Consider the following 26526-nt stretch of genomic DNA (forward strand, 5'->3'; position numbering starts at 1 on the left):
TTTGCCAGGCCCCCATCCCTTCTCCACTGAGGGGGTCCTGCCATGGTCACAGTGGGGCTGGAATTCAGGGTCTGGGGGGAGTCACAGCTGCACAAAAAAAAAGCCACAATAATGCCCAAACGCCCAGGTGCAAACCTGCCCTTCCCACAGAGGAAGGAGAAACCCCTGGACCTTGCCTATGAGGAACACGGATCGCTGCAAAAATGGGAAAAAAAACAAACCCAAACATTTTCAGCAACACGAAACAAGCCCTGCTGGAGGGCCTGCATTTCCCCCAGTTTAATTAGCTCCTCAGTGATGCAGAGCAGCTTCCCCAGGAGCCTGAAGATGTATTTTTAGGTGCAACCACTCCAGAAATAGAAGCATCCCCACAGGAAGCTGCAAACAGCCACCAAGGAACCACGTGCAGGTTGTGCTGTGGATGCACCAGCTGGGATCAAAACCTGCACCCATCCCCAGCAAGGGGACACCAGAACAGGGGCACTGCCAGCAGCCACCTCAGCACCCTCCCAGACCCTGGGGAAGCAGAAACACAGAAATACAAACAGAAATGAGATGTTTTGTACGTGCCCATGTCACAGCAAGGGGACACGCCACAGGTGGCCTCCCCCAGTGAGCTCCTGAGCAAGCTTTGGCATTCCCATGGGCTCTCCTCTACTTCTGCTCATTCCTACAGACTTGGGAAACTCCTCAAGACTTCTGCTGACGGGTTTGCTGTGGCATTCTCACAGAGCAAGGCATCCAGATGAAGCTCCAGAGGAAGCCACCTCTCAGACTAATCCTGCCACCGTGGCAGGCAGAGCAAAATCTGCCTCTCAGCAAAATCTGGGCCTTCAGGAATGAGTCCAGCCTGATTTTAAGCAAGTCTGGGAGAGGAGACACTCTCTGTGAAGATCTTTGGTTCAATCTCCCTTCCAGGAGCCCCCCTTGTCCATTGCTCCCCCCACAGCCACGGCCCAGCCAGGGCTGACAGGGGATCCCAGGGATTTGTGACATCTCCAACAGGATGTGAGAGAAAGCTGGAGTGCTGGAAGAGTAGCAGTCATCTCCAATTTGCTTTAAAGCCTTTGGAGACTTTACATCCCATAGCATCACCAGAGGCTTCTCCCCAAAACCTTTCCCTCCAGGCAGGGCACAAACACAGTCTGGGCCCATGGAGGAGTTTCTGCTGGAAGATGATGTTTAACCTTGAAGTCTGACAGAAAAATGGAGTTTTTCACCTTCTGGATGCTCTCTTAGGAATTCCCACTCAGCCAGCAGAAGCTCCCTCCACTCAGCTTCCACCAAGACCCACAGAAGATTCCCCCCAGCACAAACCTCTGCCAAAACCAGCCTGGCAAGACCCCTGGTGACCACCAAAGTGCAACCATCCCCGAGAGAGCTGCGGGAGAAAGCCAAGGTCACACGGGGAGCAAGGGGGACACGGGGACCCCCGGGAGGACACACAGCTGTGTCACTGCAGAGAGCTTTTATGGCAAAATCAGCTGAATGATCTGGGGTCGAATTAAAGCTGTATGAGCTTTCCTTTTTTAATCACAGGAATAAATAGCTGAGTGAGTCAGTGCCTGAGAAAAGGCAGCAGCAGCTCCTGGGTAAACAACCTGCTGCTCCCCAGTGCTGGATACAGCCAGGAAAGGGTGGGAGGGACTCGGGAGAGGCAGCTCAGGTTCAGGGAGAGAGCTCAGAGCCTTCCCCTGCACCTCCCAGTGATGCCTTGTGAAGGCTGACCTGGACCAGAGGCTGGGCAGAGCTAAAGAATAAAGCAGGGATTGATTCAAAGGATGTCCTCCATGGATCCACCTTGGGCAGCACATGAGCCCAGCCAGGGCTGCACCCAAGATGAACCCAAATGGTCCCAAAATGCACGAGCGCTGCCGGGGTCTCTCCCTGGGCTCAGCTCTGCTCCATGTGCACATTGCAGTTCAGTGTCCAGTTCCAGCTGCAGCCCCTGCAGTCCCATCCTGCTTGTTTTTCTCTCTCCAGCCCACGGGGTTTGTGCTCTTGGGCTGAGATTGGGATCATTTGTCCTTGGTGCCCAGCTGGAGCAGGAATTGTTTTGTCTCCCTGCTCTGTGCACAGAGCTCACCATCCCCTGATGTGGAGCCCAAACCCACACACAAAAGCAGCGCAGAATCTGAAAAATAGAAAAGCTAAACCCTGAGGCATCACCATTCCCATTTTGAGGGATGATGCTGAACTGAAAGCAGGAGCCAGGTCTGTGCAGGAGCCAGGCTCCACAGGCAGCACTCAGCCCCACACACCCAGCTCCTGGGGCAAATCACCTCCAAAAAAAATACCAGGAAAAATCCATTTGCCAGCATCTGAACATCCCAGTTTGGGCTTTTTTCCAAGCAAAGCATCCCTGTATCCATTAGCTATTGTCTCCCTCTAGTGCAGGCAGACACCATCCTGCTCCTCTCCTGCCTGGCTGGGCACCAGGGCTGGAGCTCTGCAGAGACCCTGGGAACACTCCAGGCTCCAGCCCTACCTTTGCACTGATGAATCATCTTCCCACACTTTTTTAATTTTATTTTTTTTCTCATCCCATTTTCTCTCAGCAGATGCTCAGGGCAGGAGGGATTTCTCAGTGACCAAATTGGATGAGCAGTGTTTTATGCAGGGCTGGAGAGGACAGCAAGATGAAACAGCATCCTTCCCTCTTCCCAGTGCTCCTGGGGAACCAGCCTGACCCCTCCTCACCCTTCAGAGAGGGGATCAGGCTTTGCTCAGCTGAGCTTTCCAGGGGGTCTTTCCACAGCTGCCTCTAACACCTCTGTACATCCCCTAAAGCAAAATCAAAACCTGAGCTTAAATTTCAAAATGAAAAGATCTCCCGTCCTGTCCAGGGAGAATTCCTGCCAACAGAGAAAGGGAATGATGCTGCAAATCTCTCCCCTTTTCAACTGAGCACTGCAGCAGCACCTTCACCCCCTGCTCTGCAGCTCAACCCACACAAAGTCAAGAGCCTGGAGACACAGGAATGATCCAGAGGCTCTCCAGGCACTGCTGTTCCTTCCAAAAGCATTTATTTATTTATTGAAGGAGGCACCTCCAGCATTTGCAAACCACCTTTTGAAGGAAATAAAGGACATCACCTCACCTGCAGAGCCCAGTTCCCAGTGGGATGATGCTTCAGAGGAGCTTCCCAGCATGTGGCCAAAGGCAGGAAAGAACCAGAGCCACAGGGACATCCCCAGCCCAAACCACCACCACTGAAGATCCTGGGTTATGTTCTTAAACCATTTTAAACCAGTCAAACCTGCATGGATCCATTAAACTGCCAATTAGACCCCAAATTAGTGTTTAGACACCTGCCAAAGCCTCAGACCCCAACCAGGGCAAGTGTGGAGACCCTCCAGGGTTCAGGTTTTCCTTGGATCTGCAGTTGCAGGGACGTGTTTCTACTTTCCACATCAAACACCTACACAAGTCAGGCTAATGGCATTTGAGTTTTAACTCCATGGAATAACAACTCCATGGAACACAACACTTCAGTGGCCACTGCTGGAGCCCAGGGGTAGCTCCTGCTGTGAGGAAACCACATTTTCCAGGTTTTTTCTCCCTCTTCTGAGCGATTTCACAGCTCTCAGCAGGACTTGGCATGATCCAGATCACTGGAACCATGTAAGGAAGAGGCTTCTTTACCTCCTGCCTGGTGAAGGCCAAATATTAACTAAAAAACAGCACAGAGGGGAGTGTGAACATCACAGGGTGAGCAGTTTGATCTGTTTCATCTCTGCAATTAACCCCCAATTAATGACTGACCCCTGTTTCATTGCTTTCCCTCAGATAATCACATCCTCAAGTGTTCTAAAAAACCAAACCACCCCTCACACCACATGGCACAGAACCACAATTTGCATGACACTTTGATGGGGAATTAATGTATTTTTAAAACCCTAATACCTTTTCTTTAGAACAAAAACTCACTCTGGAGTTGCCAAATCTCCCTGGTTTGCCTCTTCTCAAGCTGGTGCCTCCTCCTCTGCCCAAAACCAAGCACATTGGTTTTGAGCCTGATGCTCATTTCGGGGAGGGGAGAAGTGGAAACCTCACCTGAGTCATCCAAACTCACTTGAAAGAAGAGAGCAGGAACACCTTGAATAATAGCATCCCTTTATTTGCTGACACCATTACAAAAACTGATTACATTAGCAACCAAAAAAAAAAAAAAAAAAAAAAAAGGAGTGTTTACTTGAGGTTGAAGTCAGAGGCAGCTAATCCCAAAAATGTAATTAAGTAAAACAGTGTACAACATCAGTATTAAAACGTCATTTCCCATCGGTGACTTTACCACGTTGGAGTTTTCTGAACAAGTTTTATTGAGCAAAATAAGATAAAAGATTATGTGTTTACTGTCTCTCCAGGAATGTAAAGGTCTAATTATCCAAACAGGTTTGTTTTTATTATAAAACTAAACTCTGGAGGTGTCTACAGAGTTGGGGTTTTCTCTTTAAATCAGTAGTCTAACAAGGATTAGAAAAGACAAAACTCTGTTCAGTGTTTCTGACGAAGTAGAAAGGGTGAAAACATAAATAAGGCTTTAATTTGGCAAAATATAATACAATGCCTTCTGCTATCCTCAAATGAACGATTCCCCCGTGATTTCACTCTGCAAGAGAAACACAAATCACCAGGTCAGAGGAGCAGCCTCCCAAGGAGGGATGCAATAATTATATAATAATTCTATCATTCCAGCACCTTGCCTACATTTCCTGGGTGTCAGGCACGAGGCAGCCCAGGGGAAGGAGCCTGGTGGTGGAGGCTGAGCAGGAGCAGCCTCCCAGAGCAGAGGCCAAGGAGCAGCAGCACCTCCCTCCCTCCCCTCCTTCCCTCCCACCTGGACACCCAGGTACCCTCTGCCAGCTCTGCTGCCCCTGCATCACAGAGGCAGGAGCATAAAAAGCTCCTGAATCAGGAATACAACAAATCCCATCCTGAGGAGATGAAAGGCAGCTCTGACACTCCTCATTCAGTGCTGCCTCCCAAGACAAACAGCTCCCAGTTCTGACCCAAATCTGAATCAGAGCTTCCTTAAAAAGTTCAGTGTCTTGAGCTTATCCAACCTTCAGCTGACTCTGGGTTATTTAACTTCATCTACAGCTCCTGAAAGGTGCCTGTGCTCAGCTGGGGCTGGGCTCTTTCTCCAGGCAGCACTGACACAACCAGAGCACACAGGCTCCAGCTGCACCAGGGGAAATACAGGCTGGATATCAGGAAAAGGTTTTTTCCAAAAAGGGTGATAAAGTTCTGGAATGGCTGCCTGGGGAGGTGGTGCAGTCACCATCCCTGGTGTGTTTAACAAAGCCTGGATGTGGCACTGGGTGCCAGGGTTTAGCTGAGCTGTTGGGGCTGGGTTGGACTGGATGACCTTGAAGGTCTCTTCCAACCCAGTGATTCTGTGAATCAGCACAAAGGTCCAGGTTTCCAAGCTGGCTGAGTATTAAAATTAAAGCCTTGTCCACGTGTTTGTAACTGGATGAAGAGCTCATGGCAGGCTGGTGCTTCAGCCACTCCCAGCCAGCCTCTGCTGTGGGTTATTTTATATCCTCCATGCCAAAGCAATCAGGGCATGGGAGTTCAGACAGTTTGCTGGTGGAGCAAACAAAGAGGAAAAGAGGCTCTGGGAGAACAAAACTTGGGGCAACCTGCAGGAAGCAGCAAGGAGGGGTGGAATTACATGCCTACATGAGGGACAGAAGATTAGTCTCAGCTAATTGACATGTGCATCCAGAGAGAACAAATCCAGTGATTTGCATGTGGAATTTGGATGAGTATTAGGAAAAGATTCTTCACTGAAAGTGTTATCAGGGTCAGGCATTAGAACAGGGCAGTGATGGAATCTCCATCCCTGGATGTGGCACTTAGGGACATGGTCAGTGCTGGCCTTGGCAGAGCTGGGGGAAAGGCTGGACCCAGTCTCAGAAGGCTTTTCCAACCTTCATAATTCACTGATTCCAAAAAGTCTCATATTCTGACACGAGAGTTGTTAATTTGAACAAAGTCCCACCATAACACACCAGTGGCCTTCCCAACAGCTGAACTGGGGGCCAGTGTCCACACCCACCTGGCTGTAGTGTCCTCATCCCTTTGACAGCATTTGGCTGACTGACACAAGCAGCTTCTTGAGGTGACCCACATCCTGGGTAAGATTCCCCACCACATTTCGCCTCTTATCACTCAATTCCTGAAAGAAGGAAAAAAAAAAAGGAAATCATTAAAAACTCATTTACAATCTAATTACCAAGAAAGGCCAGAATTAGATTCTCTGTATAAAATTACAACTCGTGGTGCAGAAGGGAACAATTCCTGTCAGTCAGAGGGTTATGGCCACGTTTAAGGAGAACATGGCTCAAAGTCAAGGAGCCCTTTCCTGTTCCAGGGAATCACCTGCACATCCAGCTCCTACCCAGCCTGCCTGGGACTCCAGCACTCCCTGCTTCCAGGAATTGTGCAGGTATCCACAGCTGATCCAGCCTCAAAGGCTATTTCCCCAGCAGCCTGGCTGAACCCCACTGATGTGGTTTATAACACAGGCCAGGGTGCACAGGTGATGCCTCAGGGTTTAGCTTTTCTATTTTCAGATTCTGTGCTGCGTTAGTGTGCAGCTCTGAGCTCACATCAGGGGATGGTGAGCTCTCTGCACAGAGCAGGGACACAAAACAATTCCTGCTCCAGCTGGGCACCAAGGACAAACGATCCAAATCTCAGCCCAAGAGCACAAACCCCGTGGGCTGGAGAGAGAAAAACAAGCAGGATGGGACTGCAGGGGCTGCAGCTGGAACTGGACACTGAACTGCAATGTGCACATGGAGCAGAGCTGAGCCCAGGGAGAGACCCCGGCAGCGCTCGTGCATTTTGGGGCCATTTGGGTTCATCTTGGGTGCAGCCCTGGCTGGGCTCTGGTGCTGCCCAAGGTGGATCCATGGAGGAGATCCTCTGAATCAATCCCTGCTTTATTCTTTAGCTCTGCCCAGCCTCTGTTCTAGGTCAGCCTTCACAAGGCATCACAGGCACAACTCCTGACCCCAGAGCTGGAACAGCAGAACTCCTGGACACCAAGGACTGGGTGTGACTGAGGAGCTGTGGGATGGTGTCCTCAGCAGTACCCAACACCCCTGCCCAAGGCAGCTCCAGCTGTGAAACAGCATTTGGAACAGCTGCCTGGAGATCCACACCCTTCCCCACCCCAGCCATCCTTGGATTCAGCCTCTGCTCCAAACCTTGGGAAATTTCCACTTGCCAGCAACACCTGGACTTAAATGAAAGCTTCAAACAACAGTCCAAGCACCAGAAAACAAAGAGAAAATGAAAAATGAAAGCCACCATGAGCTAGAAAGTTTCCTGTGCTGAAATGAAAATGCTGAGCTTGTGTTTTGAAACAAAAATAAAAGCCTTTTTTTTTTTTCCCTAAAAATTCAACAGTTGCTTAATCAGGAAGTGTCACAGCTGAAGATGGACTCTCCCCCTCCTACCTGTCAGCCTTGCTGGGCTAACAGTGCTGTGTAATCCCTGTTTTATTATATATTTATTGATTAATTAACCCCTGGTTTATTATATTTATTGATTAACTCCTCCAGAGATGCACAGAGCACTCCACATCCAACACACCCGCCTTACTGCTCCTTATTCAGCTCAGAGCACAGACATGCAGACCACCTGCAGGAGAGCTTTTCCTTGAAATTTAGCAGCTAAAAATAAGCAGCTCTGCCATGGTGCCAGCAATGCACAAGTAGCCAGCTCTCCGCAGGGGCACAGAGGTGTTTGCAGGCTCTCAGCATCCGTCAGCCCCTCTCTGGAGTTACCCACAGATTGAGACTGATGCATGATGCAGGTGCAAATCTCTCCCCAGAGCTTCAGGGAAATTAGAGGGAGTTCAGAGAGGGCCATTTTCCCTGCTCCCATTTGGCTGGAAATGCAAAATGAGCAGTAAATCAAACTCAAGCACCTGCACCATTACAGGAACAACTCCAGGCTCAGACAAGAGAACAAAACAATCTACAGCAAAGCTCTTACTCCTGTGCAACTGGTAAACATTTCTCTACTGTAAAAAAATTCATTGGGATCTGTATCAGGGTAGCCTTAACCTGTTTTACCCTTATTAAAGTAGAAAATCAGGTCTGTCAAGGTTGAGACTTGGCTTAGCAGTCTCACACAGACTGATGGAAGTGGAAAGGTAAAGGCAATTAGCAGATGAATTAATCCAGCTCTGAGCAGCAGTGAGGTGCCTGGGCAGCAGCACAGAAGCAGCAGGAGCAGGGAAGGAGCCCCCCAGTGCACTGCCAGCCCCCCTCTGGGAACAGCTCCTCCTTCCCTCCCTCATTTACTGCACCTCCTTCTGCTCTGTGACCTCACTGATGTCAGGCAGTGCTCACTCATGAATTACAGACACATCCCAAATCCTCCTGGGGCCAATCCTGACGAGATCCCAATGGATTTGGGCTCAGCACAGTCCTCCTCCTGCAGCTCCTGCTAAGCCAGGAGTGCACAGCTGAGCCCCAGCCCTGTGCTCTCCAGGACTGGGGGAAAGAGGGGAAATTTAGGTCAGATAAACAGAATAAATCCCTCCCTGTGAGGTGGGGAGGCCCTGGCCCAGGGTGCCCAGAGAAGCTGTGGCTGCCCCTGAATCCCTGGAAGTGATCCAGGCCAGGTTGGACAGGGCTTGGAGCAGCCTGGACAGTGGAAGGTGTCCCTGCCCATGGCAGGGGGTGGGACTGGATGGTCCTTAAGGTCCCTTCCAACCCAAACCAGTCTGGGATTCTGTGATCCATTTCTCTGGGAGATGAGGATGAAGAAAGGAAGAGGATGTAGTGGGGAAGCCCCTGTGATGTCAGACCCAGCAGCCAGAAGAGGAGCTGAACTGTCTGGACAGATTCCCTTGGCTGTTTCACACACGTGGCATTCCCAGTTTCCAGTGATGGACTGCTCTGCACTGAGATCTGGGGGAAAGCACATTAGATTGCACATAAGCCTGGAAATAAGCTCAGTGCCTAAGCAAGCTGCTGAATATAAATGACTTCCTTAAAGCACACTAAAAGCCCCCTTTAGTCATCAGCTGGTCCCATAAGTGACAAAGCAGCTGATTAGAAACCCCAAATGGTCTATTTTTAAATAGAAAGAAAAGGAGTCTAAAGAAAACACTCTGAGTGTGTTTGAAGGTTTATGCAAGTATCATTTCTCAATTTTGTGGGTTGGTTCCAGCACGCAGAAGGAACAAATATGTTCATTTTCAAGCATGTGTTTTCAGGTTCTTAGTAAAAAAAAAAAAAAAAAAAAAACAGGCACTGTTGCTAGGTGGAAGTGGCTGGAAGACTTTCTTTTTTGATCTCAGAGCTATTTTCAGCTGGGTTTTTAGGCTTCTGGGGAGACAGTTTCCTTTTCTCCCCTCAAAAAGAGGAAAAAAAAAGGCAGCAAAAAAGGCTTGGAGAAAAGATAATGTTCTAATTCCAGCCTCTGCCAATGGCTACCTGTCAAGAGTGCTGCTTAGACAATTAATGTATTTTTACTAATGAAGGCTTAATTGCAGGTTTATTAGGACTGTTTTTCCACACTCCTCTTTAGAATAAAGCCATGGATATTCTGGCAGAAACCTGGGCTCACGATGTGCAGCAAGAGCAGAGCAATGAGAGAGCCAGAGGGGTTTTGTGAGGTAAGGCAACGCAACCAAACAAGCACATTTGGGCCACCACAGGGCACATCCAGTGACAGCCCAGCTCAGGAGGGCTGCCCAGAGCCACCAGCCACAGATCCATGGCTGATGGCACTGCTGTCCCCATGCACCACAGGGACAGGCCATGAAGGCACAGCTGAGAGCTGGGCTTTGGCTTGAGGAGAGATTTTCTCCAGCCTGCTGCAGACAGGGACACAGCACCTGACTGGCTGTGGTGCCTCAGGGTTTAGCTTTTCTATTTTTCAGATCCTGTGCTGCTTTAGTCTGTGGGTCTGGGATTCACATCAGGGGATGGTTCTGATGGTGTAGTTGTGAGCTCTCTGCACAGAGCAGGGACACAAAACAATTCCTGCTCCAGCTGGGCACCAAGGACAAATGATCCAAATCTCAGCCCAAGAGCACAAACCCCGTGGGCTGGAGAGAGAAAAACAAGCAGGATGGGACTGCAGGGGCTGCAGCTGGAACTGGACAATGAACTGCAATGTGCACATGGAGCAGAACTTATAAAAGTGAGAGACCCCTTGGCTGGTTGCCCATTTTGTGACCATTTTGGGTTCACCTAGCCCAGACTGGGCTCTTGTGCTGCCCAAGGTGGATCCACTGAGGCCTCCTAATAAATCCCTGCTTTATTCTTTAGCTCTGTCCAGCCTCTGTTCTAGGTCAGCCTTCACAAGGCATCAGCACAGAAACCCCTGGCCTTCACTGGGAACACAGGGAGGGCTCAGCAGCCCTCCCATCCTCCAGGAATCAGCTCCCAGGGTTGGCACATGTGCAGTCTCACAGGCCCAGCTGCATCCCTGGCTCAGCACAGTGAGCCCAGCACAGGGGTCCATCAGCATCCATGAGTGATGAGCCTGGAGAAGCCATTTCATTCCTGCTAATGACTACAAAGGCTTTCCTGCAGCTCTCCTCAGAGGACCCCGAGCTTCCTCTTGCAGCTGATGAAGCCACCTAGGTTCAGCAGCTAAAAGGAGTTGATATAAATTATTTGTGCTATCAGCAAGTGCTCCTCTCCCCCTCCAACAACAGCGGGTCCTTCCACCCTGTCCCTCAGAAGAAAATGGGGAATGAGCTCCACTGACACCACTGAGCTGGGAGAGAATCTCCTTCAGTCTTCCCAAGTGCCCTGTGGGAAGCTATTCCAGGCTGGTGTGAAAGCTCTGTTTGCCAGAGATGGAGAAAGCCAGTGACAAAGCCCCAGCCCCTGTGCAGGTGGTGTCTTTAGGGCAATGCTGTGAGAACCAGCTCCACACCCAGCATGCTCACAGCAACCCACAGGCTGAGGGGAGCCACTGCCACCCAATTCCAGACCCTAAAGCTGGAATGCCACTGCTGGAGGATACAGGAACACCAGCAGCCTGCAGAGTCACCCACCCACAGCACTCAGGGCTGAAGCCCATCTTCGCAACATTTTGCTGCTGGGCCACATCAAGGTCAACCAATTCCCAGGAGCCAGGACCAGCTGAAATCAAGTTCTGGCTCTTGGCCACAGCTGCAGAGGAGCAGAAGGAACCATGTTCTGGCAGGAGAATCTGAGTGTTGCAGGTTGTGCAAGACTGCCTTTCTTTGGCATTACTGATGTCAGAAGGGCCAACCCAACAGTGTTTTCAGCCCACTTAGTCATCAGCAGAGTTATTTTTGGCTTCCCTTTTCCCTTCTTGAAGGGACAAGTCTGGGGATCTCCCCACTTTTGCCCAAACCAAACAAAAAACCCACCAAAAGCCCAGAATCTCTCTCCTCCCTCCTTGCAAATCTGAGCCACAGGAAGGAGGTCACGATCCAGACAGCAGCAAAATTCCCAGTGAATCCTTGACACCCTGGCAAGCTGTAGCACTGGAATCTTCATGAAGCCCCAATCACCCAAACATCCTGATCCTCTGCTGGATCTCACTTCCCAAAGTTGCCACTTTGAGATTTGAGTGGCCCCTGAGCACGAGCTCCAGGAATCACTCACCGAGTCTGTGCAAACGTCGCTGTTTTCAATAACATTGGCATCCCCAAAAACCTTCCCAATTTCTCTCTCCAGAGCTGCCAAAGACTCCTGGGCCTGTAAGGGAAAGACAGGATAAAAAAAAAAAAAAAAGACTTATTAAAAAAAAAAAAAAAAAAAGAAAGAAACAGGGAAGGCACAACAATTAGCAAAGCCCCACCTCCCTGAGAGCACCAGAGACACAGGAAATCAGTGTTCAGCAGGAAATCTGTTTTATGCCAGATTTGCTCCAGGGACCAACCCATTTGCCATGACTGACATGTCTCCTCACAATCAGCATGTCGCATGTCAGCCTGTCTGCATCTGAGAGCAATCCTACAGGGAAGCTTTAATAGTCTCACATCAGGTTATCAGGTAAAAATCATGCAGTATATTCCATAAGAGCAGGAGTGCAGGTCTCCAAAATCCTAACCCCAGTCTGTGTTTATGTAGGATATACCATGAACCATGGACATCAGCACAGCTGGCTTTGTATGTCAACACCCAACATAACTGTCCAGAGCAAAATGTTTTCAATTCTTTATTACAGCAGGTTTCCTTTAGCTTTCCACCTCCTCCAGTGCTTTTGTGATCACCTATCCCTGTCCAGGACAAGATATGCTCCCCCAACAGCATTTCCCACTCCAATCCTGGAAGAACTCAGCCCAATTTGATACTGTGCTGGAGGAACAAGGTGTTGCAGAATATGGAGCCAGAGCCCAGCCACTCCACAGGCTATTCCTGTCTCCATTCACCAATTCTCCCATGTCACCTTTGTTTCTGGAGTGACAGACAGCAGTGAGACCTCTCATGCTTCAAGATTTTCCACTCCAACCCATCTTGTAACAGCAGTCATTGAGGAAAAGCACAGGAAACCCACCTGTTTGTCCCATCACACTTGCACAGATCTAACTTTCAGGATGTGCAGTCTCCTGGGTTACAGTGGATATGTCACCATGAGCAAAAGGGCAGATGCTTTGTAAAGCAGCTTGCAACCCTCTGCCATTTGAGACTGGATTTAAAAACCTGTAGAGTGGATGGAGGGCTGTGGGATGGGCTTTTTGTTAGGCTGGGGTTTCTTTTAAATAAAGAATTATTTGTCAGCCCCAAATCACCATTTGTGTCTACTGACATAAAATGATCATGAACAGGGGAGTCTTTCAAGAAGGATGATTAAACAGAGCTTTTAGCTGCAGTTTTATAATTTCATCATTATCATTTTAGCTGCAGTTTCATACATTTCTGACATGCAAGTAGAGCTCTTACAGTCCCAGCCAGTGGAGCAAGACACCCCACCAGGCAGTCAACTCAAATCAAGTTCCTTCAAATCATCATTCCCATACTAAAAAACTACAGACATTGAGGGGTTTTGCTAACATTTACATGTGAAACTGCTAAAGGTCTCTGCTTACCTTGGGCAAGTCACCAGCTACTTTTTCTCTCTCGTTTTGATCAACTTTGAGTTTTGATAGTGTTTCATTTAGCTGTGTTTTCAGCTGCAAAACAGTAACCAAGCAAATCAGTTCCACTCACACACACAGATCTCCTCTGTCTGTCCCAGGGATTAACCCAGTGCACATGGACTGCAAAGGCAGTAAGATTTACTAACAATTACTGCACACAGTGGATTAGTGGACATGTATGATGAGGTTTACCAGGACAGTCAAAGAAGAGAGACTCCATCTGTAAAGATAAAGGTAAAGAATGGAGACTACAGAAGACAAAAACGTGGTTGGCATTGGCTTTCTTACAAGTGGTTTCAACTTTTCAACTCTGTTCCAGTAGAAGCATCAGCCTCTCCAGCATCCTTATCAAGGGAGTCAGCCCAGACTCCAACTTAATTCACAGCAAGTATGCAAAAATGAAGATTGTCATCTTGCTAGAGCAGGCTAAACAGTCTCTCTACTGCTGAATAAACTAAAAAGCTCTACTTATCATCTTAATAAAGCACCACTTACTGCAACTATGTTGACTTAACCAGTCTGTTAATGGCACATCAAGGCATGAATCACTGACAGGGGGATATTAACTTGTCGATTGTGTTTAGATTCAATCCAAAATAGTGAAACTATTTCAGTCAAGAGGGATGACTACTTTGTGCTGGCTGCAGTCAGTACTTAAACTGCAGCCTTTCCAAAGGATAGACAGTTTTTTAAAGGATATTTTGATTGCTCTTCAATACAGCACACAGAACCAGCCAGAGCACTTGAGGCTTGAGCCTCAAACAGAAGTGCTAACAAGGAGCTCGAGTGCCAATTTTGTTGGATTTGTGCCTCTGAAGTGTGCTGTTCTAATGTTCACTATTCCTGCTGTCAATCTTCCTGGAAGCCAGCAGGAGATTAAAGGAGGGAACAATGGGCTACTCAGAGCCCTGAATTTCTACTGACTCCAAACCTACACATTGTGTTTGTCTCACCCTTGGAAGGCTTCCCCCTTTGGAGCACCCGGGCTGGTGAATGCTGAGCTTACACATTTTGGGGAAGCTCCTCAGCAGTTTCAATTTTGCCTTGCTTACCTTTTAAATAGTGGGGAACCCATTCTGAAATGTCACAATTTCTACTCCTCAGCCTCCTGCAGAAGCCACTCACACACACTCAGGACAGCATTCCTGAGCCAGCTGCACCGAGGTGTTTTTTTAACACATCCTCACACTCCCACCAGCACAGCACCATCACATTGCACTCAAGCTGCCCTAGCAGGGAGCTCAGCTTTTTAAGCTTTTGTTGTGCACAGACATAATAAATTGTTGCCTCAAAGAGGTTGGTGTTTACTGATTAACTCCCAGATATGCATTCAATTCCCATTTTCCTTGCTTTCAGAATGAGAGGCTTTGCTTGCTGAGGCTAGTGTACCATTAACTTAAGCACGTTGTTACTGTGGTGGTGGTTATTTTTCTAAATCAGCTATTTCAGCCCAGCCAGATCAGTGGCAGTAGCCTGGTTGTCCCATCATCCCACAGACATGGTGACAGGAACAACCCTCCCTAATTCTGGCTCAAAAGCAGGAAAGCACTGGCCAAACACAAGCAGAGGAAGGCTCTGACTGCTCCTGCAGCCTTAAAAAACAGGTCACTGAAACAAGTGAGAAGGGAAAGGGCTCAAAATGGAAAACCATGCATCCTTAGGTCTATCCTATTAATCCAAGTCCTTCTTGAGAAAGCTGCTAGAGGAGCATTATTGGCTGGAAGTATTTCTAGCCAAACAGGCCATAACACATGCAAGCACCAAGCCAGCACAGCCATTCAGCCACAGCAGGGTGTCAGCAGCTGAATGGCTGAATACTCTGAATACATCCAGCTTTGGGTCTGGCCAATTTCTCTTCATCCAGAGCAGGATGGAAAAGGCTCTGCACAGTCAGAGCAGGGATAGCACTGCTGTATCCTCAAAAGCTTTGGGGGAAAAAAAAAAACCCACCAGAGAATAATCCTGCAGTTAAACTGATGAGAGCACCACTTTTGTTGCTCCAAGGACATTACATTTGCTGCTGCCTATGCCTACATTGCAAATCTTCTCAAGAAGTTTCAGGAATGAAAGTCTTACAGACTTTGGGAAAAAAGTCTCAAGAACCAGACATGCTATTGTTAGGAGCAGAGAAAAGAGACAAATTGTAAAAGTCAGACTACATAAATGATTTCAATGGACAAAAATATCAAGCTGAAGAGGTTAGCAGAACAGACAGGATTTGAAATAAGTCTCCGCTTCAGACGTATGCTGGGAGCCTCGTTTGTGCCCAACAAGCTTCTTACCAAATTTAACTCTTCATTCTGTCTTACTGCTTCAGAATATGAATCATCAAGTTTTTTCTGCAATTCAGTCAAGAGATCTTTGAGCTGAAATGAAGTTTAGAGTTTTAGGATTTGTCTCCTTAGTATGCCCGTTCTCTTCTGCTCAGTTGTTAGTGTGCTGCTCTACCCTAAGGTCACAAGCACACAAACTCCTCAGCCACAGAGGCTAAGCACTAGGTTAGTTTGCCAGCCAACTGGTAACCAAAAGAAAAAAAAGTACAGCTTGGACAATTATGTTTACCTCTCTGACTTCTGAAACATAAGTGGATCGTTCTATTTCTGCCTTTTCTAGTTCACTTTCCAAATGTTCTCTCTCTTTTTTAAGCTAGAAACAGAAAAACAGAATTAAAACAGATGTTTTCAGTGCTTTCTTGCAGTATCATTTGCTTGATTTACAATTGGCTGTAAATTTCTATCAAATATTCCATGATGTTTTGAGAGCATTTTCAAGCCCAGCGATTGCACAGATTTACACATCAGATTGCAGATTTAAACATCAAAAATAAGATAAAAAGAGAAAGAATCAAGCCCATGATTGTCAACAAGCAGTGAACTGCTCAGTCTCCCAAGAAAGAGCCCCAGTGGGTGAGTACAGAAGTAAAACCAAGAACAACTTTCAGCTTCTCTGCCTTTTAAAAACCCTGCCCCAAAGGCTCAGGTTACATTGCAGCACAGGCTGGGAGAAGTTCAGATTTACAGCGCGAGCCTAAATCGTGTTTCAACAACATAAAGCTTCAAAGACAAGAAGAAAAAACCACCTGCACCTACAGTTTCAACTTCTTTGTTTTCTTCCTTTAACCTCTCCACCTCGTGCTGCAAAGAAGTGACCACGGAACGCACCTGCAGTTTGGGGGGACAAGAAAGATATTTACTTGGGTTGGTCTGAGACAAACCCTGCATAAATACACATGGTTATAGAAATTATCCGTACTACTTTATCCTAAATATCTAAATATTGTATCCTAAAAATATTAGGGATGAAATCAGAGTGGCTGAATAAAACAAGATGCTTACTCAAATAATTCAATTCACTGAATCTACACCATTCCTACCTATTCCCAGCCCAAGTTCTTTGACACACTTAGAGCCCACATGCCTGAAAGATTAGGAACATAAGCACTAATCCATCTGTCCATTAGCCATGGTAAGGAAAATATCCTTCCCAGACTGGGAATACTCACCATCCACATACCCAAACCCAGCATTTTTAGCCTTATTTGGGGCTGTGTAAGTGCAGCAGATGGCAGCACATCTATAGTTCCAGATCTGACAGCCTTTATAAGCCCCTCAAACAAGATGTTTATAAATCATCTGTTTGCTGCCAGGCTCACACAGTGGCACTCAAATTTACTAAGCAGAGATACTCTAGAAATTACTTTATTAAAAAAAGCTGTTTGACCTACTTTAATTCTAGATTAGAAAATAAACATAAAAGCCCTTTTTCTTCCCACTTTTGCTATCAACAGAGCCTTCCTAAAAGGAAAGCTTTGCAGGCAATTTCAAGTGTAATTAGTTGACCATAATGGATTGAGCAGCACTTTAACAGCTTTCAGAAAACTGTTATGATTTTATGATACTTCAATTTTAGCACAATGAGTCCATATATGCTCCCAAAAATACTCAGGAAAAAACAGAGCCCAAGTTACCAGGATCAGAAGAATATATATTCCTGGGCACATTAATGGGACACTTGTACAGTCAATCTTTGGCTTCCTATCCCATCAGCATTAATATTATTATTTATTATTTGGCTGCTTCCTGTAGCATCTGCAAAGGACTCTCCCTCTCTGGAATTGTCCAAGGCCAGGCTGGACAGGGCTTGGGACAACCTGGGATAGTGGAAGGTGTCCCTGCCATGGCAGGGGTGGAACTGGATGAGCTTTAAGGTCCTTCCAACCCAAACCATTCTGTGATTCTGTGACTGTGACACAGATTTATCATAATAGTCAAAGACTTTATACCTGTTCTGTTTATTTTTCTTGCTTCTGTAAAAATGGCAACAAAAATGATGACATAAATCTAAAGATATCAACAAATCTTCCATTTTCAGTCTCTTTAGTGGAAATACATTAGTTCAAAAATTAAAATCCAGCCTTTACATGAAGCTAAGTATCACAGCACTAAAATACCACTGATATGAGGAATCATTCCTATTACACTTGTTGCAGGCTTTACCTTTTTCATCCCCTGGCCATGCACACATCAAACCAGGCAGCCAGGGCTGTTCCACACCTGCCTTCACAGAGCTCAGACACCCTCTGTGACTTCAAGAAGAACCTGCCTGGCTGCTGAAGAAAAAAAAAAAAAAAAACAACTTCAGAAATACCTGTTTAAGTTCCTTCTGTGATTCTTCAACTTTTATCTTCCATTTGCTTTCTTCCTCTTCCACACTCCTCTGTAGCCTTTGTAGAATCCCCTCCTAAGAAGAGAGAGGGATTTGAAAGCTCAGAGCAGAAGAAAGGCAGCTGGAACATCACAGAGGTGACCAGGCATCCCACTTACTGTCTCTGCCAGAACAGATTTGTATTTCTCACACTCCAGCTGCAGCAGGATGTGCATCTCCTCAGCCTCCTTCAACTTCTGCTCCATAGCCTGGCAAAGGAGGAAAGGCATCACAAGAGTCACATCTCAGTGGATGGATTTCAGTTCTATTCATCTTATTTCAACAAGCTGGTATCACTCCTGGGCAGGTCTGTCTTTCCAACCCATGAAAAAGTAACAGCAAGTGCAGTGTTCACCTACAACTCTCAATACTCAGTCACAAACCTTGAGTTACTGTAAAAAAACCCATTACTTAAAAAAAAGGATGATGGGGGTTTTCAATTTCATCAGCTCACAATTCCACAAGGTACTATCAAAGATGCAAATACATTTCTGTGAAAATCTGAACAGCAGGTTGCCCAGAGAAGCTGTGGCTGACTCATCTCTGGAAGTGTTCAAGGCCAGGCTGCATGAGGCTTGAACAACCTGGCCAAGGCAGAGGGGCTGGAACTGGATCATCTTTAACCCAAACCATTCTAGAATTAATATAAAACAATTTTCTTGTGACTTGTCCAAGAACCTGAACTTCCCAACCCACAGCACAATTTGTAAGATTTATACTGGACAAATCCATTATGCCACACAGCAGCTGCCCATTTTTTGTGCCTACCTTGACATCCTCTGATCCTGAAGCCTCTCTTAAGTATTCTTTAGCCATCTTTTCAAACCCACATATCCACTCACTGTGGCTCTGTTGGGAAATCATTCAGTTAAGGCTGAGAACAACCCCAGGAAAGCTCTCCTCAGGACACTGGCCTCCCCACTGCTGAGGGAGCAGTGTCCCAGGTCCCTGGAGCTCACACACAGCCCCTGGTTGTTGTGCAGCCAGTGCCACACACAGCTGGCAGCAGCCCAGGAGCACGAGGTGATGAGACACACACACAGTTCAGGGGGGCCTGGATGAACTGAAATGCAGCTGGGTGACAGAGGCCCCCCTGCAAGTGTCAGGGCTCTGCATAAGCATTTGAAGATTCAAAGGGATTTTTCCCCAAACCCCTGAGCACTTCAAGCAGATGCTGTGTAACTCTAAGAAGGTTGTTTTATAACCCTACAGAAAGTTCTTTTATCAGGACACTTAATTTAATTTGGGAACAATTTTAAATATGAATATTCAAAACCTCTAAGGGTTATAAATGAAATGCACAAATTGATGTTATTCACCCCATCATGAACCCAAGGTATTTTCCCTGCAAATCACTGAAAGTCACCAAAAATATAAAATATAAAATCAGTGCTTGGGAACAAAATAAAACCCCCCTAAATTGTATTAACTGTCACTGAGGCACTGCAGCTCCTCTGGAAAGGCTGGGAATATCCAGATCCCCACTGTGCCAGGCAGTGAGCAAACACAGCAGGCATTACCCACCCCTGAACATTTACTATCTCAGTGAGACACAAGATAACACAGGTAAATCAGATATTGGGGCATAAAAACCACAAGATAGTAACTTTTATTTTGCTCTTCTAACACTTCTTGAAGCAACCTGTCCACAGCTTTGCCTCCCTGTGCACGTACAGGCACCACCAGCAAGAGACACTCTCACCCCACTGCAAAAACCGTGGGACAGAGGGGCTGTGAGGAAACACTCCAGGACTGCCCAGCCCAGCAGGAGCAGAGCTCCCTGACCCCAGCAGGAGGTTTAGAAGATCCACTTCTCTTACCATGTTGGAAGGAAGAGACACTTTGGGGAAGAGCTTCTGGAGGAGCTGGCGCGTCTCCACCTCGGCAGCTTCCAAGTGCTGCTGCTTCTCCTAAAGCAAGAGGAGGGCACAGGTGACATTGGGCACCACGCTCACCGACCTGGCAACAGCCTCTCCTCTGCCTACAGCAATTTACTTAACCCAGGAAGTCTTTTTCTAAGTGAGAAAGGAGCTATAGCCTCTAAAATTGCAGTAAATTGCCTCAGAAATGGGCACCAAATTGCTTCAGAATTTGGCCTTTGCATTTGTTCTCGCTTAAGCTTTTATTTTCTGAAGTTCTCCTCCAATCTAGCCTGTTTGTACAGAAATTACACCATTATTCACTTGTCCACAACACAAACTGCACTGTGCTGAGTAACTGCACCCACAGATCGCACCAGCCCTGCCACTCAAGTGAAGTGAGCTCAAAATCAAATACTTTGGACAATCAACTATTTTTATTTTCTAATCTGTACTTTTAAATTAATTTTAGGTGTGAAAAAAATCACTGTAAGGTAACATCATCACTTCAAAAACAGAGAATTAAAATCAAAAGGAAACTTTGTGTTAATGCACATTTGAACCAGGCCAAGAAAGTAAGACTTTCAAACATTACTTTTAAAACCTTAAGAGGAAGCCACTTACAACCTCTTTTCCCAACCCTGGATGCAATGGGAGATAATTATTAGAGCTGTGTGACAATCTCCTGGTGTTTTTTGTTAGTGCTCTGCAAATATAAATATCCAGAGCCACAGGCAGCACAGATCTGTCCTTCCATGTATTTAACATTAAAAGCAGAGCAGCCACAGGACATGTGCTTGCTGTGCTTGTGGCAGATTGGGTTAGTTCAGCCATACAACACTCAGGCTCCCACTTAAACTTAAATGCAGAAAGCCTGAAACACTGCACAAAAGGGCAGCTTTCAGCCCAAACCTCCACTGATAACTTGGGATTGTTTTTCCCTTTGACATCAGTGCTGCTGCCTGGCTGCTCTGAGTTCCTGCACTGCAAGGGATCGGTGGCGTGAGCAGGTTGAGATTCAGAGACAGAAACAGACAGGAGACATTAGGTGGTGAGGCTGTGCTGGGTGTTAGTTGGCAGCAATTTAGGAGCCACCAGGAAGGGGCAAAAGGCTGTTTGCTGAAGTCTTCCAGCTGCAGGAGAAAGCAGGCAAGCATTAGCACACAGTGAGAGCAGGGACAGGCTCCAGCAGCTCAGAGGGAGACAGCTCCAAAACACACACACAACCCCAAAGCAGAGCTCCTCTGCTCCTGGCTGCTGGTCTTAGGGTTAGTTGGATGCTTTTTCTTTTTGAGTTCTGCACAGTGGCAATGAACACTGGATCAGGCCCATGGCAAACACAAGCTCCTTTCAAAGCAATTTGCATCCCAGATCATTTTGAACACTGGTCCAATATTCCCTGTCATGCTTCACATGCCTTCAAGGAGGAAATTCACAGCTGTGGTGAGAACGTTCTGAGACGCTCCCAGATTTTTTAATAATAATTTAGTCCTGGTTCTTCCCAGGTCCAACAGATTTGTTCAAGCACAGTCAAAACCCAGTAGAAGAAAGCAGGTTGCTCACCAGCACAGCTTTTCTGGAGCTCCCCACAAATCAAAAACAATTCACAACAGCTCTAACAATTATGCAAACAGAAATCAAAAGTCAGCATGCCCACAAACTAACCATTAAAAAAAAAAAGCAACAACCTAAAGACAACAGGAAGAAGCAGAGGTGAAAGTATACGAATGATCACTCAGAAGAGATTATACTTAAACTGCAGTAAAAGTTAAATGTCTCCATTTCACTTAAAGAACCAGCTGCAGATCTGCTTCTAGCTTAACGCATCATTTCTAGCAGTCAACATTACAACCTTGGCAGTCTTGTTCACTTTGTCCTGCAGCAATTTTTCAGTTGATGCCAATGCTTCCATTGCTTCCCAGTTTTTCTCCCGAAGGTCCTAATCATTTTTAGAAAGAATTATTTCAGTTCAGCCAATACTCAAACTGTTTTCGCTTTTACTTCAGAGAAATATTTTGCATTACATTCCACCATTTGCATTTAAATGCTGGTTACTGCAAGGTGATTTTGCTGGGGGAGTACGACGTACACTAGCAAAAACAAGTGTGATGTTCAAAAAGTCTGAATGAAAAGAGGTGGGGGGAAAATGCCAATTTCTGCCCAACCTGTCCCCATGTCCAAAACTGATGCAAGTGTTACTGCAGAGCGTTATCACTACAGCGACCCCACACTTTGACTGCACTTGTAAGAAGAAAGAGGGAAGTTTCAAAAGTAGTGAGGAACACAGACACCAAACCACAGATTACACAACAGAGTGTTAGGCGTGTTGCAGTGCGGAACCCAGCATGGACCCAGGAGACATGGAGGTGTGCACATTTACATCCCTGATCCTGCAACCAGACCTCAGCCCAAACCCTGGCGCTGATTCCGGGAACACACAGCTCAGGGTTTGCAGCTCTCTCCACTGCACCCACAGAGAACTGGTTTGGTGCTCAGCAGCCCTCCTGGGAGGCTCTGGGATTTCAGAAGAGGTGAGCACATCCCAGATCCACGTGGGAAGGCCACGGTGCCAGGCTCCTGTGTCTTTCTTGGCGAGGTCATCAAACGTGTACTCCACAAGATGTCAACACCATCAGTGAGAGCCTGAGAGCTCTTCTAAGAGCAGCCTCACAGCTCCTCTCTAGCAAGGATGGTGGGGCCTTGCAGCAAGGAGATTACACTGCTTGGGATTTAGATTTAATTTTTTCCAACCCTCGGAGCAAATCTCCTTTAGCAAAGGGTTATTTTGGAAAGGTTGCATTTTGAATTCATCAAAAGCCTAGCAAGCACCTACACTAGTTTTACTTTACTACTTCTATTATCCCACAATCCTAAGGGCTGTTCACAGGATATAAACAACATTGGATAAAACTGAGAAAAAGCTGGGACCCACAGGCATGGTCTGCCTTTAGCAGCAGCCAGACTTTACCTGCAGCACAAAGGGTATTGAGACCTTGTAAATCTGCAGGAAATAAACCTTCTGTTCTACCTTTCCAGCTCATCATCTGTCTTCTGAGTCTACTCAGCCTCTTGCTCTCTACTTTATTTCAGCTCTTAAACAGCACTCCTTGCTCAAAAGTTCTCAGTATTTTCCTTGTGCATTTTCCTTAGATTGTTTGACTATTAAGAAATAAAGCTTATTGCCTGGTATTCATTGGGTTTTACAGGGTATCAAGGAGAGACAGGTGAGACAAACACCCTGTATTTTAACTTTCTTCCATATAACTTAAAAGATAACACTCCCCTGCCCTGCACAGGTAATGCATTACAAGGAAGTAACTGCACAGCTCTGTGATGGAAGATATGATCTTTAATTCCATCTACAAAGAACCCACACTGCACCATCAGCAGCTGCTGTGCAGGAAGGCTCAGTCTTTCACTTCCTTTGCAAGATCAGGATTAGCCACTATTAGGAATGGGAAGAGCCAGATCTGAGCACCCTGAAGGTAATGCCTCCCCCATGTCCCCACACAAGGACCAGAACTCTGTCAGAGCACAGCACCTTTCCTCCTCCCACCCTCCCTGCCCTTGGCAAAGGACACTTTTCTGAACAGGGTTAAACAGGCTTGAATCCAAATCCAAGAACTTGCTGTGGGATGTGTCCCTTAGCAAGTCTCCTTCCTCTCATCTAATCAACAAATTGTCCAGGAGCTGACACAACTCTGAGCAGTGAAGTCAGGTGTGCTGTGTCACTCCCAAGAGGAAAAGAGCACCCAGGGACACAACACAGCTGTCAGAAAAGCTCTCTGCAATATGTCCCAGGCCTCAAGGAGTGCTGGGGACACAGGTTTGGTTGTTTTGAGGGGTTTTCTGGAGTGGTGGGGGAAGAATTTCCTTACGTTGTTCTTTTTCCTCTGCTGCTCAAATGCATTTCTCTGAGAGGCGAGCTCGCTCTGGAGATTGGCAATTTCCTTCTCTTTGCCTGCAACCCTGAATTAACAAAGGGAACCACAAACAAGTCAGGAGACATTGAAGAAATTCCCAGTAAAGCACTAACACCCTTTCCCACACACTAACTTGCCTTCCCTTCCCTTTTCAGCTCTCTCTGAAAAGCTGTTTTCACTGACTTGGCAGCACTGCCTGCTTCCCACTGCTCCCTGAACCACTCAGCCTGAGCAAACCCATTGTAAAGCTGTTGTTTGCCTACAACAGGCATCTGCACACATTTAGCAAGGCCAGGGAAAGGCAACACATTAGCTGAGGGTAGAGTCAGCCAGCCCACGCCAGTACAACACCACAGAACAGGCACTGCCTGCTGCATGAGAGTGTTCCCTTTTAAGCACCTAATCCACAATTTGTAAGTCATTTAACTTGAAAGACAAATAATTCAGCAAGCCAAAGATGCATGACAGTGGCAATTTTCTTAGCACAATATAGCATTAGCTTCCACATAGTTATTTGATGTGCTTCAGCCCCACATTATAACACACTTTTACCCCTGAGGTTTTCCCTGGAAGAGATTTCCAGATGATTTTGTAATAGGAACAACCCTCTGCTAAGCTGAAGTTCCAAGAAAAAAAAAAGTCACTTTTGCTTGAAACACCAACATTTAACTCTTGAGCCATAAGCTGAGCTGGCATGCATTCAAAATAACATCAATCAAGGCTTGCTTCTATGGTGGGCACAACATATTGCCAGCACTGTCTGTCTGCAGGAGATTACACCTGAGGATTAGCAGTGTGAGCAGAATCTCCCATGCTCAACTTCTGTTAGACAGTAATTTAATTGATTTCTTTTTTACTGGCCACTTCACATAGTCTGATATTGTACATTTGACATTTATTTCTAAATTTCCTGAGCAATTAAGTGAACTGAATCAATTCTCTAATGCATTCAACAACCTGGCAGTACTCACACTTGCAGAAGCTCCTCGCTTTGGACAGCCAGAGATGCCTACAAAGAGATCAGAGATGTGTTAGGAGCAGAGCAGCAGCAAAGACCAGGATGTGCCTTGTTCACCAGGCACTGCTGCAACACCAGAAAGCTGCACTCTGGGCCTCTGAGGGAATCCTGTGCAGCCTCCTCTGGCCAGGAACACAGCAGGCATAAGAAGGTACACAAGGCTGCAAATCCATGTGATAAAAGGAAGCAGGAATAGATATGCAACAGCCAGAAAAGCTGGCTCAGTACAACCCAAGCCCAAAGGTGCCCCTGGATTTCCATGGGCAGTACAACTCCTGGGTTTCCATGCCATCCATGCAAGCTACCACCACTCACTTTTGACTTCTCTCAGTTACACTGCAATTGGAAGCTGTACCTGTTTGCAGTTCTCCTGCTTTAATTCCTGTATTTGAGCTTTGAAAGATTCATTTTCTTTTTGCACATCCTGTTGAAAGAAAAAAGGCAATATATGCTCATGTATAAATAGAGATATACACACACAACATACACACTCCTCAAGAAAAGGTGCTTCTATCAAAACTTTACCTGTAACTGTTTTACTTGGTTTGCAATTTCTCTCTCTTTTTCTTCCACCATAGCTTTCAACTTCTTCATTTGTTCTTCTTCCCCTTTCAACCTGCAGAGATGGTTTAGAAAGTAAGGAGAAAGGGTTAAAGTAGGGGAAAAAATGCTAAAGAATTTATGCCAAAAAGGGACAGACACTCAGACTAGGGCAGTTTGAGCAGCAGAAGATAAGATAAATACATTTTGTGTGTTGAGGCTGCCTCAGGTACCACACACTGGCTGTTCCAGAGATCTGCTGGGAGAGCAGCACATCCCAGGAGCTGCTTTGCAGACAGAGCCCTTTCTGGCACAGTCTCATACAACCTTCCTCTGACTTGGAGCAGCCAGACAAAGCAGAGGAAAGCCTGGCAGCATTTCTCCATAAAACAGGAGCTGGAGAATTGGCTACTGCATCTCAGCCTGAAAATGGCACAAACTGGATCTGCTACCAACTGAGCCACAGGCACTGCAACCTTCCAACACACTGAACAGGAGGAGGAATTAGCACTAGACAGGAGAAGCAGCAGCAGTTCCACTGTTAACAGAGCCCTGGGTGCACATTCCCAGTGTGGGAGCAGCAAAACTCAGGGCAGGGACACCAGGCATGGCAGCAGCCACCAGCACTAACAGCTTATTTTAGCAAAGCCCATTAAATTCCTGACAGCAATTCAAACATTCCAACTGAAGATAAACTCAGTGCATATTCCCAGCAGGCACTTGAGGAACTGCTACTCTGCATACTTACAGGTTCTCCATGTCCTGGACTTGGGATGCAGCAGGTACCTGAAAAAGTAATTCCCAGTCTCATTTTGATGGCATAGTTTTCAAATGAACAGCACAAGAAGGGGCAACACACAGCTTGCAACACACTTGCCAAAGAAATACCAGGAATTTTGCATCAGGCATTGCTCCAAGAATATCTAAGCACATAATGGATTTCAGAAACAGAGCTTACACCAAGCATCCCAAACTTCACACCAGCCAACTGCTCTCCATTCCATCTTTCCCCTGGGACAAATGCCTCTGTCTAGACATCCACCCAAAATAAAAAGTTCAACTCAGTCTCCTCCTTTTATCATCAACAAAAATCCAAACTGAGCCAGAACACCACCTTATTGGAAAAATTCTTCCATTAAGTAACACCTGGCTTTGAGGTTGTCCAGTTGTCTGCTCTCAAGTCCAGTGCAGGAAATCAAAAGTCAAAATATTCCAGCCCCAGAGAAAGGCAGGAAGGAGTCACAGCACAGCCTGACCACTTCAAGAGATGCTGTTACATTCAGTTACAGCCAAAGCTCCTGCATGACCAGAGCCCTGCAGAGATCCTGCTTCAGCCTGGCAAGGAGGTGGCTGGGACACAGCTGGGACTGTCTGTGAGCT

The 26526-nt window shown here is 46.6% G+C and overlaps 1 protein-coding gene across 17 annotated transcripts in view; it reads right to left on the reverse strand.

Moving 5' to 3' along the window:
- Nucleotides 1-4383: 4383 nt before the first annotated feature.
- Nucleotides 4384-26526, reverse strand: part of KTN1 (kinectin 1) — a 77328-nt gene continuing 55185 nt past the window's right edge. For 7 of the 17 annotated variants that reach the window (XM_064423047.1, XM_064423041.1, XM_064423042.1 and 4 more), the window contains 17 exons: nt 25895-25932; nt 25132-25222; nt 24962-25030; nt 24560-24597; nt 23544-23634; nt 21518-21604; nt 19627-19716; nt 18575-18655; nt 17926-18015; nt 17750-17842; nt 16192-16263; nt 15665-15748; nt 15385-15468; nt 13052-13135; nt 11625-11717; nt 6068-6187; nt 4384-4612 (listed from right to left, as the gene is read on the reverse strand). In XM_064423047.1, coding sequence (XP_064279117.1) covers nt 6083-6187; nt 11625-11717; nt 13052-13135; nt 15385-15468; nt 15665-15748; nt 16192-16263; nt 17750-17842; nt 17926-18015; nt 18575-18655; nt 19627-19716; nt 21518-21604; nt 23544-23634; nt 24560-24597; nt 24962-25030; nt 25132-25222; nt 25895-25932 — 1290 coding nt within the window. In that variant the 3' untranslated portion in view covers nt 4384-4612; nt 6068-6082. The remainder of the gene's footprint in view (nt 4613-6067; nt 6188-11624; nt 11718-13051; nt 13136-15384; nt 15469-15664; nt 15749-16191; nt 16264-17749; nt 17843-17925; nt 18016-18574; nt 18656-19626; nt 19717-21517; nt 21605-23543; nt 23635-24559; nt 24598-24961; nt 25031-25131; nt 25223-25894; nt 25933-26526) is intronic. The other 10 variants (XM_064423053.1, XM_064423052.1, XM_064423045.1 and 7 more) reach the window with 6 other exon arrangements.

Source organism: Passer domesticus, chromosome 6 (assembly GCF_036417665.1).
Source record: "Passer domesticus isolate bPasDom1 chromosome 6, bPasDom1.hap1, whole genome shotgun sequence".
In the NCBI taxonomy this organism is placed as follows: Eukaryota; Metazoa; Chordata; class Aves; order Passeriformes; family Passeridae; genus Passer; species Passer domesticus.